This window comes from Chiloscyllium plagiosum, chromosome 18, assembly GCF_004010195.1.
Source record: "Chiloscyllium plagiosum isolate BGI_BamShark_2017 chromosome 18, ASM401019v2, whole genome shotgun sequence".
NCBI classification, from domain to species: domain Eukaryota; kingdom Metazoa; phylum Chordata; class Chondrichthyes; order Orectolobiformes; family Hemiscylliidae; genus Chiloscyllium; species Chiloscyllium plagiosum.
This window is the reverse complement of record NC_057727.1, coordinates 61,295,944-61,313,952: the sequence shown is the minus strand read 5'-3', so window position 1 is coordinate 61,313,952 and position 18,009 is coordinate 61,295,944. Positions and strand designations below refer to the sequence as shown.

The 18,009-nt window shown below is 40.8% G+C and overlaps 1 protein-coding gene across 4 annotated transcripts in view; it reads left to right on the top strand.

Annotated features, from left to right (window-relative positions):
• cacna2d2a (calcium channel, voltage-dependent, alpha 2/delta subunit 2a) overlaps nucleotides 1–18,009 on the top strand; it is an 810,266-nt gene that overhangs the window by 348,510 nt on the left and 443,747 nt on the right. For all 4 annotated transcript variants that reach the window (XM_043708454.1, XM_043708453.1, XM_043708452.1 and 1 more), the window contains exon 4: nucleotides 12,637–12,696. In XM_043708454.1, the coding sequence (XP_043564389.1) occupies nucleotides 12,637–12,696 (60 nt within the window). The remainder of the gene's footprint in view (nucleotides 1–12,636; nucleotides 12,697–18,009) is intronic.

Here is an 18,009-nt window from a genome sequence, read left to right as displayed (position 1 = left end):
CACCCGTTCTGATAAGAGCAGACACTTGATCTTACCCAAAAGGAATGGTTTTTATGATCTGGAATGTGCTACCTGAAAGGATGGTGTAAGTAAATTCAATAAGAACTTACAGAAGGGGCACTAGGTGAGCAGACAATTTATAGGTGGAATTGTCCGAATGCGTTTTGCCTGCTTCTGTATATGCACGGTGGGCGGCACGGTGGCACAGTGGTTAGCACTGCTGCCTCGCAGCGCCAGAGACCCGGGTTCAATTCCCGACTCAGGCGACTGACTGTGTGGAGTTTGCACGTTCTCCCCGTGTCTGCGTGGGTTTCCTCCGGGTGCTCCGGTTTCCTCCCACAGTCCAAAGATGTGCAGGTTAGGTGAATTGGCCATACTAAATTGCCCGTAGTGTTAGGTAAGGGGTAAATGTAGGGGTATGGGTGGGTTTCGCTTCGGCGGGTCGGTGTGGACTTGTTGGGCCGAAGGGCCTGTTTCCACACTGTAATCTAATCTAATCTAATCTAATCACTGGTTAGTATGAAAAGGTTAGTGCTATGCTGTGAGGTTGGTTAGCTCAGTTGGCTGATTCGAACTGAAAATGTGTTGCTGGAAAAGCGCAGCAGGTCAGGCAGCATCCAAGGAGCAGGAGAATTGACGTGAGCCCTTCTTCAGGAGCCCTGGATTTCTCTAATGAGAAAGCAGACCTCTGGAACTATGGCGATTTATCTTTGCAATGACTGTAGTTCACACCCCTGCAGATTGCTTAATTTTGGAGCCATACTCTGGACATAACAGGAATGAGTGACAAAGGACTTATGTAAGATTTGAGAGTTTGTGATCACATTTACTTAATATTACCATTTGTAAGGAAATTTCATAGTTTGAGTTTGTTAGATAGCAGCAATTTAGATATGATGCATTAGTCAGTTAGACAAAGTATATAGTTCACTGAAATCTGAGGATAGACAGGCTATGGGCAGAGAATGTGTCTGTCTTGTTAAACTTGTGAGGGCAGCATCCTGCTTGCCAGTTCAAGTATTAGAGAGCTCTTCCAGGGGTCTTCCTCCTCCTCATCTTCCAAATGGAAAAGACAGTTCCTCAACAAGGAGCGCTGCCCACAACTGCCTAATGAGAATTGCCCTCTGCCCCTGAGCACTTGCTGGCATACCCCATTTCTAGCAGCTGGTAGCTTACACTGTGTCAAACAGTTGTTTGAATCCTTGTAGCGAATGACAATGGGCACCTACTCATAACATTGGGTGACTTTTGTCCATTTGAAGGTTAGTTTTCAATTCTTCAATGCTTTCTCATATTAGAGTAATGTGGTGCCTAGTGAATCTTTTATTTGTAACAATTAAATAAGATCTCACGCTACACTGGAAATACTAAACCTGGATTACAAAAATAACTCAGTTTTAAAGGGACAACAATTTCCAAGACTTCGGCTTCATTAAAGGGATAGATAGGCTAGTTGCAGGTAAGATATTGCCCAGGGTTTGAGAGAGGCTATAGGATGCTACTTAGGTCTGATGAGGAGAAATTATTTCACTCAGGTGGTGTGGAACTTTTGGAATTCTCTACCACAAGGGGTTCAGTCATTATGTATATTTAAGGCATAAGTTAACAAACAGGTTTCTGATTAGCAATGATATACAAGATTATGGGGAGAGAGTGAGTAAAGGGCTTTGAAGTGTTCGATCAGCCATGATTATACTGAATGGCTGAGCAGACTTCTGTTATGTTTCTATATACGAAAATGCTAAAGTAACCCCAAATTAATTAAGTATCTAAAATAGTGAAACAATCTTCGGCATATACACACCGTGTCTCCAACTTTACATGTGGAGTTGGGAGGCGGAGGAGATCTTTAGTCAGTCACTCCATCAGTGTCCCTTCCCTCTGTATTCTTCAGTGGTTGACTTTTGACCCTTCAACTGCAGCAGCACATTGGAAGCAGTAAGCCTTGAAGCCAAATTTCTGGCTCTATTCCAGCCTTTCAAATCTCCCATCCCAACTTTCCCAAACTATAATTTTTGAACAAAGCGTATTGTCTCTGTTGCTTTCCAAAAATCTCAGATTGTTAATCCATCCTTGATGACGTCTCAAATGTATACTATCCATCAATCCAACTCTATCTCATTGATTGCTCCATTTAAAACTATTCAATGTCCTGTGTAATATAAGGGTCATTATGGTTAATACAATAAAGGACAATTGTTCTTTTTCAAAAAAAAAGAGTTAAAAAAAAAAACAAAACTTTGGCATAAACATTTAGGGGCAGAACAGTATCCAGCCAAAACACAGATATCCTTGGGAAAAGGACTAAAATCTGTGGCTTTAAAACACTGCTACTAAGTACATAATTGATGAATTTTGACTTAATCAAAGTGCAGTTCCTCTTGGGTCGAAGTTAAAGTTTACAAAGTAAGAATCCATTTCAAGTTTATTTAAAGATTAAGACAAAGCTGAAATGGGATATGAAAAAGATATAATTGCAAAAAAATTAGTGATTTCTGCTGCAGGCTTCCCCACTATATCTACTCCAAATGTTTAATCAGCTTTTGACTGTGTCTTGAAGTATTTCACTCATTACAGAACTAATATAGCTGGATGTATCATAATGTGTGTAAGCAACGTGAAATTAGCATTCAAGAAGACAGTTGCCAGAGTTTTACCACATTGTCTTGAAGGCTGTTGCAAACTGCTTGGATTTTAATGAGTGAAAGCATTATTTATTTATTGAAGACTGTCAGGTGCAGACTACCTGCTACCTCAACACTACTGGTCCCTCCACCTACCTTTGTGTTATCTGTAAAGTTAACAACAATACCTTCTATTCCTTCATTCAGATCGTTAATGTGTGATATGAATAGTTGCATACCACTGACCCCTGTGGAACTCCACTAGTCACTTTGTCATCCTGACAAAGACCACTTTATCCCTACTCTGCTTTCTACCAGTTAGCTAATCCTTTATCCATATTGGTATCTTGCCCCTAACACCATGGGCACTTACCATATTTAGCAGCCTCCTATGCAGCACCTTGTCAAAGGCCTTCTGGAAATCCAAATAAATGTTGTCCATTGGCTATCCTTTGTCTTATTGCTCATTACCTCCTTAAAGGATTCTAACAGATTTGTCAGGCATGACCTCTTCTTGAACAAGCCATGCTAACTCTGCCCTATTTTACCATGCACTCCCAAGTACTCTGCAATCTCATCCTTAATAATGGACTCCAATCTTACCAATGACTGAAGTCAGGGCGAACTGGTATCATGTGAAATTTCTTTGGCTCTCCCATAAGAGGTGCTGGATGACTTTATGTACTGCCCATGTAATCCAATTTCAAGTCCTACCCGGCAAAAACGACCCAGGTTAATGAATTCTGGGTGTTTAAAAAGGCAGCTGTAAATTAGTGCCACTATTTGAGCTGAGGTCCTACACATTTAATCTCTAACAATGATAATGAAATGTACCTGGACAATGAAGAACCTCATTACAAGACTTTAGTCAATCTTCTATGGACCTTCGGACTCTGCTGCTTCATGTCTGCTGATAGTCTGGGTTTGCTAATCTGTACACTGGCAACAGAAGTAAATTTATGAGCTTACCATTGTTAATTGGACTTGAAGTATTGATGATGCTGGCTTGTACAGTTTAGAATGAAAAATCAATTGGAAAATATTTGCAATGCACCAGTTTAAATCTATAGACCCATCATTATGTCATAAATAATGAATACTGAGCCCTATGTAATTGACTCAGAATGTTGTAGCATCAAAACCGACTGATCAAATCTCCAACAGTCTGCTCTCTGCAGGAGTTCTTGTTTGATCCCATAATCTTTAATGTGCCTTGTTTTCAATTCACAACTTTAATCTCTTTTAAAACATTTTATTGCAGCTTCTGCCTCAACACTCTGCCACCTGGGAAGGGAAGTAGATATACGTTTGGAATAATGGAAGATGTAAGGGTTTGAATTATTGCACCAGAGTTTGGTGGGCTGTACAGATTTCCTTTCTAGATCTGCTCTTCCACTAGTAATAACAAATTTTAAATTGAACCAGGGTGATAATATTATAATTTGCCTTTGAGAAGATGCCTATTTGAAGTACACTGTCCATGTGCTATGGGTCAATTCATATTGATGTTATGGCAGGAATCCTGGGATTTTGATGCAGTGACACTGAAGGAACAACAATATATATCCATGTCAGGGTGGTCAGTGTCTCTGAGGGAAACCTGCCAGGTGATGGTGTGTTCCCCTGTATCTGCTGTCCTTGTCCTTCTAGATGGAAGTGGACTGGAGTTTGGAAGGTGCTGTATAAGAACCTTGGTAAATTCTGTAGTGCATCTTGTAAGATGGTACATCATACTGGTACTGAATGTTACAGTGGGAGGAGTGAATGTTTGTAGATGTGGTACTAATCAAGTAGGCTGCTTTGTCCTGGATGATGTCAAGCTTCTTGAGTGTTGTTAAAAATGCTGTCTTTCAGACAGGTGGGGAGTATTTTATCACACTCCTAGCTTGTACCATGTGGATAGTGGACATTTGGGGAGTCAGAATGAGAGTTATCTGCTGCCCAATTCCTAGCCTCTGATCTGCTCTTGTAGTCACTGTATTTATATGGCTAGCCCAGTTGAATTTCTGGTCACTGGGAATCCCCAGGCTGTTAACAGTGAGGGATTCAGTGATGGTAATGACTTGGAACATCAAGGGATGATGGGTGGATTTCCTTATACTAGGGATCGTCATTGCCTAGCAGTACAAATGTTACTTACCATTATTCAGCTCAAGGCTGGATATTGTCCAGGTCTTTAAGTATATGAATGTGGATTGCTTCAGTATCGGAGGAATTGTGAGTGGTGCTGAACATTGTGTAATTCTTGGTGAACATCCTGACTTCTGATGTTACTACAAAGAGAAGATTGTTGATAAAACAACTGAAAAGGGTTAAGCAGAGAGTTTTCCTGCTGATTCTCATTGATTTCAGTTTTGCTAGGGAACCTTGATGCTATACTTGATCAAATATGGCCTTCATGTCAAGGTTAGCCTTTTTGTCACTTAATCTCTTGAATTCAGATATTTTGTCCAGGTTTCAAGAAAGACTGTAATGAGCATACTGTATGCTTTACTTACTGCTCTCTTTACCGGTCCTGCCACTTTAGATTTTTGCACATTTGTACCCAGGTTCCTCTGCTCCAGCACCCCCTTTATAATTGTTCTTCCCACTAAAATGCATCATGTCTGCATTGATATTCATCTGTCACTTATTTACCCACTCTGCCAACCTTTATGCCTTTCTGGAGTTCTACACTGTGTTCCTCGCAAAGTACAATTCCTCCAAGTTTTGTGTCACCTACAAGCTTTGAAATTATCTTCTGCACACCAAACTCTAGATCACTAATAAGTCTGAGGAAAAGCCAGAGTCCCAATACTGACCATTGGGAACTCTACTACATGCTTTTCTCCAACCTGAAAAATTATCTATTGTCCATTATTGTCTATTTCCAATCACTCAGCCAATTTTGTACCCAATGTGCTATTGACCCTGTTATTCCATGATCTATAACTTTCCTCAAGTCTATTGTGTGGCACTGTATCAAATACCTTCTGTAAGTCCTTGTACACTATATCAAGAGTGCTACCCTCAACGACCCTTCCTGTTTTCTTCAAAAGATTCCAGCCAGTTTGTTAAACTTTATCCTTTAGAAATCCATACGGACTCTTCCTAATCCACCTACTTTTTTTTCCATTAAACTACTGATTCTGTCCCGTGAAACTTCCTCACTTCCAAAGTTAAACTGACTGGAGTGTAATTTCTGGGCCTATCCTGAAAACCTTTGAACGAGTCTATAATATTTACAATTTTCCAGTCTTCTGGCACCTCCCCTGAGTCTAGGGAAGATTGAAAGATTGAGGCTAATCCCTGTTAGTTTCCACTTTCACTTCCTTCTAAATCCTTGGTTGCATCTCATCCTGTGTCTTTTTAATGCCTTGTCAACTTTAAGAACCAAAAGTCTATCCAACACTTCTCCCCAATCAATTTTGGACCTTTTTAGTGACCGAGTCCCTCCTGTGTCACCTAGGCCTGGGTAGCATCTCTCTCTTTGGTAGAGACAGATGTAAACTGTTCATTTAACACCACGGCTATGTGCCTTGCTTCCAGGTATCAATCGATTTTTTGGTTCTTCATCAGCTCTTCTTCCCCTTTTACCGCCATTTGAATATTTGTGTAGCTGTAGAAGACTTTGAGACACCTCTTTGTTGGATGCTAGTCTTTTCAAATAATTCTTCTTGACTTGTTTGCTCTATCATCTCATCTTTGAACCTCCAATATTCCTCTTAATTGTATTTTCTACCTGGCACTTGTCATAAGCACACTTTTTCTTCATGTTAATGTCTGTATATTAATTTCTATCTCTAAACTGTGCCAAAATAGATTTTTGTTTTAATATCACAGAATTAACATAAGGCAAATACAGGTAACAGACAAACTATGATCAAACACCCCACCGCTTCCTATGGAAATTCTTTCCACACATGAAATACTGTGAAAAAGTTGCACCTCATGTTATTTTTAAATCTTTCTCCTCTCACCTTAAAAATATGCCCCAGTTTTGAACTCCCGCACCCAAGGGAAAATACTTCTGTCCTTCATCTTATCTATGTCCCTCATGATTTTATAAACCTCGATATGTTCACCCCTGAACCTCCCAGTCTATTTTTGTATCTCAAACCCTCAATTCCCAGCAGCATCCTGGTAAATCCTTCCGGAACCTTCTCCAGTTCAACAATATCCTTCCTATTACAGGGCAACCAGACCTGCACGTAGTACTCCAGAAGAGGTCTCCCCATAACCTGTACAAACTCAACATGATGTCCCAACTCCTTTGCTCAAAGGTTTGTTCCTGGAAGAGCAAAACAAAGGAGGAAGTGCCAAAATTGGGAGAGTTCTCACACAGATGAATCAAGCAGCAGTCTGACATAGTCATACTCAGAATCATACCTTAAAACGGTGAATATCCCAAATACCACCATCACAGACTGACCCAGTAGAGTTGCAGCACAGTGGTATACAGTCAAAAGGGAGTTGCCCTGGGATTCCTCAACATTGACTTTGGACCCCATGAAGTCTTATGGATTCAGGTTAAACATAGGCAAAAAAAAAACCTCCTGCTGATTACCACGTACCATCCTCCCTTGACTGATGAATCAGTACTCCTCCAAGGAATGAATAACGAAAAGTCACGTCTGATACACTATGTAGATTATCAAATCCAGACAAGAATACAGAAATGTCACTAGACTTAAAAGTGAAAAGTAATGGACATAGGAGTGGAAGATGTACTTTAAGTCAGTCTGATGATTTTTGGTCAGCACCAATGAAATGAAGTTCAGCAAGAAAGAGCAAGTGATCCACAACTGAATTCGCAATGAAATGTTATCATTGAAGGATGGCTTGACATTGAAAGGTGCCAGGAACACTCAGATGTTTTTGACTCTACAGAGTGTAAAGACCATGGGGCCTTTTTATTTTTAAGTGGTTTTGATTGTGAACTGAAGTTAGAAAAGAATTTTCTCAAAAGCCATCATTGCTAAAGGATTAATGAAGATTTAAAAAACAAGTAACCTGGTATTCACTAAGCACAGCTGCTAGGTCAAGCAGTAGCTGGAGTGTTGTTTGCAGATAAGCTGAGAGGTATGTACAATTGGAGATTCATCTCGCAACAAGTAGCCGATTGGTTTGTTTACTAGTGATCAGTTATTGATGACAAACACCTTCTGTCTGCGAACAACTATGTGATCAGTTCCTAGGTAGCGTACAAGCTTAGAGCTGTAAAGAAGATAGGGAGAAGCTTTCAGATCTCCACTATCTCAGGAGCTCTTTCTGTTCTCTTCAGTAAAAGCTATGTTAAGTATGAAGAAAGCCACTATACTTTTCTTTGAGCAGTTGCTAGAAGTTGTGATGTTTAATTTGTAAATCAGGAGTCTCTATCAGGAGGAACCAGTCACCTGTGCCCCCCACAAAGAAGTGAAATTTTCTGGAAAAAGAAGATCAAGAAACAGTGCTTTGGTCAGAAAGGGATCACCTCAGTAAATCCTGTTGGCAAGGATCACTGAATTGCTTTCCCAGAATTATCCCTAACCCATAACATTTTTTTTCAATGCATGTTTGACTATGTCTGTCTGTATTCATTTGAAGAAGTGAAGAACTTGACATGAGTCAACCTGGAACAAAAAGACAGGCAAATTGTGGAATTCAGTGTATAATTTGAAATCTTTAACTTTAGTGATACTGTGGGAACAACAGAACTTGTTTTCCCCAGAAAAGTACTACAGTGACTTGTGACAATAGCCATACTGACCCAGTATGTTTCTGTAAGGTGCACACACTGATCCATTACTGTGGAATGTGTCACTTGAACTCAATGCAGTACACCAGAACAGAAAGACTGATTGAATACATAGCTGCAAAACAATACAACTTAACCTAGTATACCCTTATACAATGCAGTAGAACGGCCCAGTACGTTACTCTAGAACACAAAGCTATTGATCCAGCACTTTAATGTGAAACCTGCCACACAGACCCTACATTACAAAACACTAGACACAAATGCTGCATTTCTCAGTAAACCATACCACACTGACCCTGCACTTTACTGTAAAACAAACCACAGTGATCCTGCATGTTTATGTACAACACACCACACTCTCAGGGTACTTTGCTGTGAAACACACCACACTGAGTTTACTTTGCAGGGAAACCTGCCACACTGGCCAAGTATTCCCCTGTAAATCACAGCAATCTGACAATGTGCTACAATGTACAATGCACCAAACTGGCCCAGAGTACACCATATTAAACCTGAACTGCAACATAAATACACACGACACCCACCCCACACTAGTGTAAAAACTGCACACTGACCAAGCATAACTGTAAAACACATAACTGACCCTGCATTCTAATATACAAAACACTATACTGACTTTATACTTTACTGTAAAACACACTGCACTTACCCTATGATATAAGCACATCACACTGACCCTGCACTGAATTGTAAAACACAGTATTCTTATCCTGCTGTAAAATGTAAAACACAGAGCACTGACACTGCACTGTTCTATAAAATATAGAGTTGAACCCTGCACTTCTATGTAAAATCCACCCATACTGACGCTGCACTCTACTATAAATCAGACCACACTGATCATACACTGTAATGTAAAGCACAGTATAATGAACCTACAGTATAATGTAAAACAAAGAATACTGACACTATATTGTAGTATAAAACACACTATACTGAGCCTACATACTAATGTAAACAACACCACACTAACTATGTATTCTAATGTACAAAAGACCACATTGACCCTACACTTCAATGCAAAACACACTTCACTTACCCTGCACTTGACTGTTAAACAAACCACAGTGACCCTGCATGTTAATGTACAACAGACTACACTAACTTTGCTGTGAAACACACCACATTGACCAAGCAATCCACTAAAACACAAAGGACCCAGTACCACTTTGTAAAAACACCATACTGATCCTAGAGATTAATGTACAACACAGCATACTTACCCTGCACAATAACATCAAATGCATTAGGCTGACCCTGCACTTTAATGTAAAACATACCACACTGACCTTGCACTGTGATATAAAATGCACTACACTGACCCAATTGATGTACATTTGCTTGCTGAGCTGGAAGGTTCATTTTTTTTTCCAGACATTTTATCACCATACTAGGTAACATCTTCAGTGATCCACCAAATGAAACACTAATGGTGTAGCCTGCTTTCCATTTATATGTTTCAGTTTCCTAGGGTTGGTGATGTCATTTCCTGTGGTGATGTTATTTCCTGTTCTTTTTCTCAGGTGGTGGTAAATGGGATCCAAGTCAATGTGTTGGTTGATAGAGTTCAGGTTGGAATGCCGCGTGTCTAGGAATTCTCATGTGTGCCTCTATTTGGCTCGTCCTAGGATGGATGGGTTATCCCAGTTGAAGTGGTGTTCTTCCTCGTCCGTATGTAAAGATACTAGTGAGAGTGGGGCATGTGGTTTTGTGGCTTGTTGATGTTCATGTTCATGTATCCTGGTGGCTAGTTTTCTGCCTGTTTGTCCTGTTTACAGTTCTTGCAAGGTATTTTGTAAATGACGTTAATTTTACTTGTTGCCTATATAGGGTTTTTCAAGTTCATTAGCTGCTGTTTTAGTGTGTTGGTGGTTTGTGGGCTACCACGATGCCAAGTAGTCTGAGTAGTTAGGCAGTTATTTTGGAGATGCCTTTGATATAGGGGAGAGTGGCTAGGGTTTCTGGGTGTGTTTTGTCTGCTTGTTTGGGTTTGTTGCTATGAAATTGGCATTCATTGGGGACCCATTCTTTTTGAATACACTGTATAGGTGATTTTCCTTTTCTCTGTGTAGTTCTTCTGTGCTGCTGTGTGTGGTGGCTCGTTGAAATGATGTTCTAATGCAGCTTCGTTTGTGGGTGTTGGGATGATTGCTTCTGTAGTTCAATATTTGGTCCATATGTGTTGCTTTCCTGTAGACACTGGTTTGAAGTTCCCCATTGGCTGTTCACTCTACTGCGACATCTATGAATGGCAGTTTGTTGTTGTTTTCCTCCTCTTTACTTAATTTTATGCCAGTAGGGGTATTATTGTGAAAAACAAAAAAACTGACAATGTGCTGCAATGTAAAACACAGCATACTGACCCTACATGTAATGTAAAACACACCACATAGGAATTTATATCTATGGGGGACATAGATATAAGGTAAGGGAAAAGAGGTTTAGATGGGATTTAAAGACTTGTGTTTTCATTCGGAGGATGGTGGGTATCTGGAACTCACTGTGTGCAAGGGCAATGGAGACAGAAACCTTCACAATATTTAAGAAGTAATTAGATGAATACTTGAATTGCTGGTGTATGCAAGGCCAAGTGCTAGAAATGGGATTAGAGCTCAATAGATACTAGATGACAGACGTGGACACAATAGGCTAAATGACCTCTTTCTATGCTATAATATGGTATGACCCTGTACCAGTATGTCACTGTAAAACACATGACTGGCTCAGTACTTTGCAGAACATTACATTAAATATTACATTACACTGAATACATATTTTGCTGAATACATACATTGTTGCAAAACACTGGCAACTAACCCAGAGCATTACTGTAAAAAACAACACACTGACATAGCATTTTATTGTAAAGCACGCAGAGTGACCCAGCACAACATTGTAAAGCATGCATACTAATCCAATACATTGCAGTTGAACACACAAACTGACATAATACATTATTATGAATCACTCTTTCTGACTCAATAAACAATTCTCCCTCGTCATGGTTTTTTGAGCCAATGCATAACCCACCATGGAAATATTATCTCATCCTATCCAACATGGTGTACTTTGTGGCCCAGTCAAGTGTTTTTATTAGGTAATTTATTTCTCATATGTCCAGTTGGAAATATGCAGAAATGTTAATTGATATATGTAATTTAAAAAAATTAAAACAGGAATGGAAATTATAAATTCCCATTATTCCAAAATTGTTTGTTTACATATCAGTACAAACAGATGCATCTTGTATTTGTAGTAAATTATATCTGAAAATATAGAAGGTGTTAAATTGAACTTGTAAATTTGATCACGTTCAGAAATTTTTCACTTTTCTTAACATCTTGTGCTCAAATTGTGGAAGACATCAGTTATAATTGTAACCTTGGAGAGCTAAACTACATCAATAGCTTTGTGTTCAAATATATGGTTTGTTTTATGCTGTCCTGTTACATTGCCCGTTAACTATTTCAGTAAGAAATATTTTCCTGCTTGAAACAATATGATCTGATCTATTTTTGGTTTTATAACTTTGTGTAAGGACAAATGCTGTGTCATAATATGTAATCTCAAAATTTAAAATTCAAAATTCACTTAGTAATTTCTTACAAGTGAGGCCACAAATCAATAATATACAGTATATTGTGCATTAAAAATGTGAAGTCTGGCTATACTTGTCAATTTCGATGTGCTCACATTTTTATTGGAAACCATGAGCATAAATTTAACTTGCTATTGTTACTGTAGTGCCAGGGTTGTTTGGGAGGATGTAATTACAGCATGACAGGTTTATGTTTATGCACTAACTGTTGATATAGGAATTTGACAAAGAACAAGAGCTTGATTTCTTGGCACTAGAAGGTGCCAGCATGTTTCAGAGCCAGTAAATTGACATGCAGTCATTGTAATGCTATCATTGAACTTTTCACTGCTTTTGTTATCGTGCCTTCACTGTTCACAGTTCAACATTTCTGTTACTAACTTGTGTTCAAGTCTTCCCTCAAAATTCTAAGCTCGTTCTCCAGTATAATACTGCAGGAGAGCTGTCCAATTGGGTGTGCCATCTTTCAGATGAGATGTTAAACTGAGGGCCATGAACTATTTTCAAGAAAAGGAGGTGGCAATTTTCCCTGGTGTCCTGAATATTTATCACTTAATAGTAGTCACTTAAAATAGATAAGCTTGTTATCATCATGTTGCTGTTTGTGGTAGTTCTTAGTTCTACTTTATGTATCTGATTGTCAGTCCTCATTCTGAATCTTTGTTTTCCTGTAGAGACTGGCCAAGGCCGCAGAGCAGTTTCAGAAGGAGCACCGTTGGCAAGATGACATTAAGGTATGATCCTTTCAGTTTTACTTGACTGCTGCAAGGGATCTTGATGTCCTAGTTTACTTTAAGGGTGATTAGCACCTCACATCCAGATAGGTTTATCCAAAGTGAAAGCAATTGCTTTGCGTGTTAAATGGATGTAGACATGTTGTTTAAGAGTCGCTTTATCCAGTATTACAAGGACCAGGACAAATGTGTGGCAACAGATTTATGGCAGAGAATGAAATAAGTCATTTGTTTTGAGTGCTGATGATTTTTGCCAATGTTTTCTGGCATTTCTCACTATTTCCCAGTGAGTGCTGGTGTTTGTCAGTTGGATTTGTTGCCTTCAGGTTCAGTTGTTTTCTTTTTATGAGGTAAAGGTCATTGCATTATTTTCTACACAGAACTTGGTAGCTGTAAATATTTTTTAGCAGAATATTGAAAATTGTTGCTGTATTTAGCAGTCAAAACTATAGCAGTCTTCCTATATTAATGTCACAAGTGCAATATACTTTCAATAATTAAACGATAACAAAGGTTATTCGGTTGATATGCAGTTGCTGTACTCTGCTATCTCTCTCTAATTTAGATTAGATTCCAAATCATAATTTAGATTCAGCACATCAGGTACTGAAAACAGAATCTAATCTCTTTCAGAGCCAGCATTAAAAAGACAAACAACAATTTTCAATTCGAGCTTCCTCATCCTTCATGACAAATTCTCAAAGCACAAATTTACCTGTATAATGCAAATACCTGTATATGCATAGGTCTATCTTTGGGCACAGACTCTGATGCAGGATGCTACTAAATCAGATGGAATGGCATAGAAAGAGGAGCCTTTTGTCTTTCAGATTCCCCCCCCCCCTGTTATGTTCAGGATGGTGGAACCAATTAAGAGCCCAAAGAAAGCTGTAAAGCTGTCAGTCAAGGACCTGATTGTGCTGCTGGTGATGGTACAGTGAAAGGTAGTTGTCTGCCGGCTGGTTGTGGGAAGGAACTAATCGGCTGCCCAGTGGGCAAGGAAAGGCCCTGCTCATGGTAAGACTTCCCCAAGGAAGACCTCCCAGCTGTTCAAGTTGACCCTCCAACTCCAACACCCCTCCACTCTCCGACTGGTCCCAGTGAGACAGGCTCACTCGCATGGGTCCCACCACTTTCAGTTCCTGTCCTCCTCTTGAATGTCCTATGTTCCCTCAGTGGTTCTTGCTACCAGCGGCACTGATGATAATCATCAGATCATAAGAAATATGCAGCACTAGGCCACTCTGCCTTTTGAGCCTGCTCTGCCTTTCAATGAAATCATGGCTGAATGAATGTGGCCCCATTATCATTTTTTTTCTCATAACCCTTGAATCACTTGTTAAATCAAGAATCTACAGGAGCATCCTGAGAGGAGCTCACTGACACACGTGTTATCCCTCCCTGCTCAGCTGAACAGCATGATCACCTGGCAATGTCTCATCTCCCTTTTGCTCAGCCATTACTTCACAAAACTCGTGAATGAATTGATATATTGTGAAATACGCTAGATGTAGTTATCCAGTGCAAGCAATCTCTCGATGGAGGAAATATTTAAAAATAACACCTCCTCTGCCCAGCTCAGTTGCAGAAAAAGTACAGTGCCTTAACTTTTATCCTATCAACGTCCTGGGGGTTACCATTGACCAGAATCCTAAACTGGACTAGCCATATAAATATTGTGCCTTTAAGAGTAGGTCCAAGGTTAGGAATCCTCAAGCAAGTAGTCACCTCCTGACTCCCCAATGCCTGACCACTATCTATTCCATCTGTGATGGAATACGTTGCATTTGCATGTGTGCAGCACCAAGAAGCTTGACACCACCCAGGAAAAAGCAGACTGGTTGGCATCAAATGCAAAAACATTCATGTTTGAGTGATACTATGGTCCCAGTGGCAGCCACTTAATGAGTCACTGTCAGAAAAACATCTGCCCTGAGTGGTGCTGCTGGACAAAGCGAGACCTCCTGTACTTTCATCTCCGAGATTTCTGCCATTCCTGGAAAAATCAATCCATAATGTTTAATACTCCTGTTATTTGTTTTAGGTTGTACATTTAAATTAAATATGAGAATTTTATTTTTTCCTGTTGAAAAAAGTCCTGTAGCAAGATTGTTGGGTGAACTTGGAGTGATCACTTTAAAACTTCATAATCCATTTAAATTCCATCTTATCGCCCAAACACCTGTGGCCCCACCCCACTGCCGGCCAAAGAGGGAGTGACTCTTATCAAAGAGAAAGAAGCCATTAAACTATGCTGGGGGAGACCTCAGAGACCTCCTCAACCAGGGCTGTATCATCGATCCGAGTATCCTTGACCGTATCCCACAGTACACTGCATGCCACAGGCTCAGCAGTGCCTCAGCCCCAAACAAAGTAGAGAAGACCATCCACCAGCTCAAGAACAACGGGGCTGCTGGAGCACAGAGTGTCCCCACTGAGGCATTGAAGTGTGAAGGCAAAGAGCTCCTGTTGCAGTTACACACCCTTGACTGCCTAATCTGGAAGGAGGAGAGTAACTCGGGAGGGCTCTGAGATGCTACAGTCAAGAGCATTTTAAAACAAGGAACAATATAAGAAAGATATTGTGAAACTTGAAAGGGTTCGGAAATGACTTACAAGGCTGTTGCCATGGTTGGAGGGTTTAAGCTATAGGGAGAGGCTGAATAGGCTGGAGTTGTTTTCCCTGTAGCTGCGGAGTGACCTTGTAGAGGTTCACAAAATCATGAGGGGCATGGATAGGATAAACAGACAAAGTCTATTGTCATGAGGGAGGGATAGTAGCAGACAGTATGAGCCAGTATTTAATTGGGGTGGGGGAATTGCAATGCTATTAGTCAGGAACTGTGGAGCATAAATTTGGAGCATAAATTGGGAGCAGATGTTCTCAGAGAAATGCACTACAAAATTGTGGAGGTTATTTAGGGAGCACTTGCTGCTAGTGCTGGATGGGTTTGTCCCACTGAAGCAAGGAAGTGATAGTAGGGTGAAGGAACCTGGGATGACAAGAAATGTGGAACATTTAGTGAAGAGGAAGAAGGAAGCTTACTTAAGGCTGAAGAAGCAAGGATCAGGCACTGCTCTAGAGGGTTACAAGGTAGCCAGGAAGGAACTGAAGATTGGACTTGGGAGAGCTCGAAATGGGAATGAAAAAGCCTTGGCGGCGAGGACTAAGGAAAACCCCAAGATGCTCTACATTTGTGTGAGGAACAAGAGGCTGCCACGAGTGAGGGTAGGGCTGATCAGGGATAGTGGAGTTGGAGGAGGGAGGGGAGGTCCTTAATGAATATTTACTTCAGTATTCACTAGTGAGAGGAACCTTATTGTTTGGGAGGACAGCGTGAAACAGGCTGATACACTCAAACAGGTTAATGTTAAGAAGGAGGATGTGCTGGAAATTTTGAAAAACGTGAGGATAGATAAGTCGGCTGGGCCAGACAGAATATATCCATAGTTATTACAGAAAGTGAGGGGAGAGATTGATTTGCCTTTGGTGATGACCTTTGTGTCCTCGTTGTCTGCTGGAGTAGTTCCAGGTGATTGGAGGGTGGCAGATGTTAGTCCTTTGTTAAGGAAAGGAATAGGGATAATTCTGGGAATTACAGACCAATCAGTTTTACTATGTCGATGGTGGGCAAATTACTGGAGAAGATTTTGAGAGACAGGATTTATGATTATTTGGAAAACCACAGCTTCATTAGAGATAGTCAGCATGGCTTTGTGAGGGGCAGGTCATGCCTCACAAGCCTTATTGAATTCTTTGAGGTGTGACAAAACACTTGGATGAAGGTCGAGCAGTGGATGTTGTCTATATGGATTTTAACAAGGCATTTGATAAGAATTGGCTGGTGCATAGAAAACAGAGGGTAGTAGTGGATGGAAAGTATTCAGCTTGGAGCTCGGTGACCAGTGGTGTTCTGCAGGGATCTGTTCTGGGACATCTGCTCTTTGTGATATTTATAAATAACTTGGATGCGGAAGTGGAAGGGTGGGTTGGTCGCGAAGGGTAGTGCAGTTGTGTATAGTGCGGAGGGCTGTTGTTGGTTGCAATGGGACATTGACAGGATGCAGAGTTGGGCTGAGAAGTGGCAGACGGAGTTCAACCTGGAAAAGTGTCAAGTGATTCATTTTGTAAGGTCAGATTTGAATGCAGGTTACAGAATTAAAAGCAGGATTTTCATCAGTGTGGAGGAACAGAGAAATCTTGGGTCCACATCCATAGATCCCTCAAAGTTGCTACCCAAGTTGATAGGGTTGTTAAGAAGGTGTATGGTGTGTTGGATTTCATTAGCAGGGTAATTGAGTTTCAGAGCCATGAGGTTATGCTGCAGCTCCATAGACTCCTGGTTATACCACACTTGGAATATTGTGTTCAGTTCAGGTCACCTCAATACAGGAAGTATGTGGAAGCTTTAACGAGGGTGCAGAGGAGATTTACCAGGATACTGACTGCATTGAAGGGCATGTTTTATAAAGAAACGTTGAGGGATCTAGGGCTTTCCTTATTGGAGTGAGGGAGGATGAGAGATTACTTGATAGAGGTGTACAAGATTTTGAGAGGCATAGATACAGTGGATAGCCAGAGACTTTTTCCCAGGGTGGAAAGGTTTATCACAAGGGGGTATAATTTTAAGGTGATTGGAGGAAGGTTTAAAGGAGATGTCAGAGGTAAGTTGTTTACACAGAGAGTGGTGGGTGAGTGGAATACACTGCCAGCAGTGGTGGTAGAGTCAGATACATCAAGGACATTTAAGCGACTCATGGATAGGCAAATGGATGATAGTAAAATGTAGGATATGTAGGTTAATTTGACCTTAGAGTAGGATAAAAGGTCAGCACAACATCGAGGGCCGAAGGTCCTGTACTGTTCTGTGTTCCATGTCTTTTCCCTCGGTTGGAGGAATCCAGAACTAGAGGGCATAGATTTAGGGTGAGAGGAGAAAGATTTGAAATTGACCTAAGGGGGCAATTTGTTCATGCAGAGGGTGGTGCAGGTTTGGAAAGAATTGCTGGAGGAATTGGTGGAGGCTGGGACAATTTCAGCATTGGGAGAAAGTGAGGACTGCAGATGCTGGCGATCAGAGCTGAACAATGTGTTGCTGGAAAAGCGCAGCAGGTCAGGCAGCATCAAAGGAACAGGAGAATCGACGTTTCAGGCATAAGCACTTCTTCAGGAATGAGGAGGGTGTGCCAAGCAGGCTGAGATAAAAGGTAGGGAGGAGGGACTTGGGGGAGAGGCGTTGGGAATGCAATAGGTGGAAGGAGGTTAAGGTGAGGGTGATAGGCCGGAGAGGGGGTGGCGGAGGAGAGGTCAGG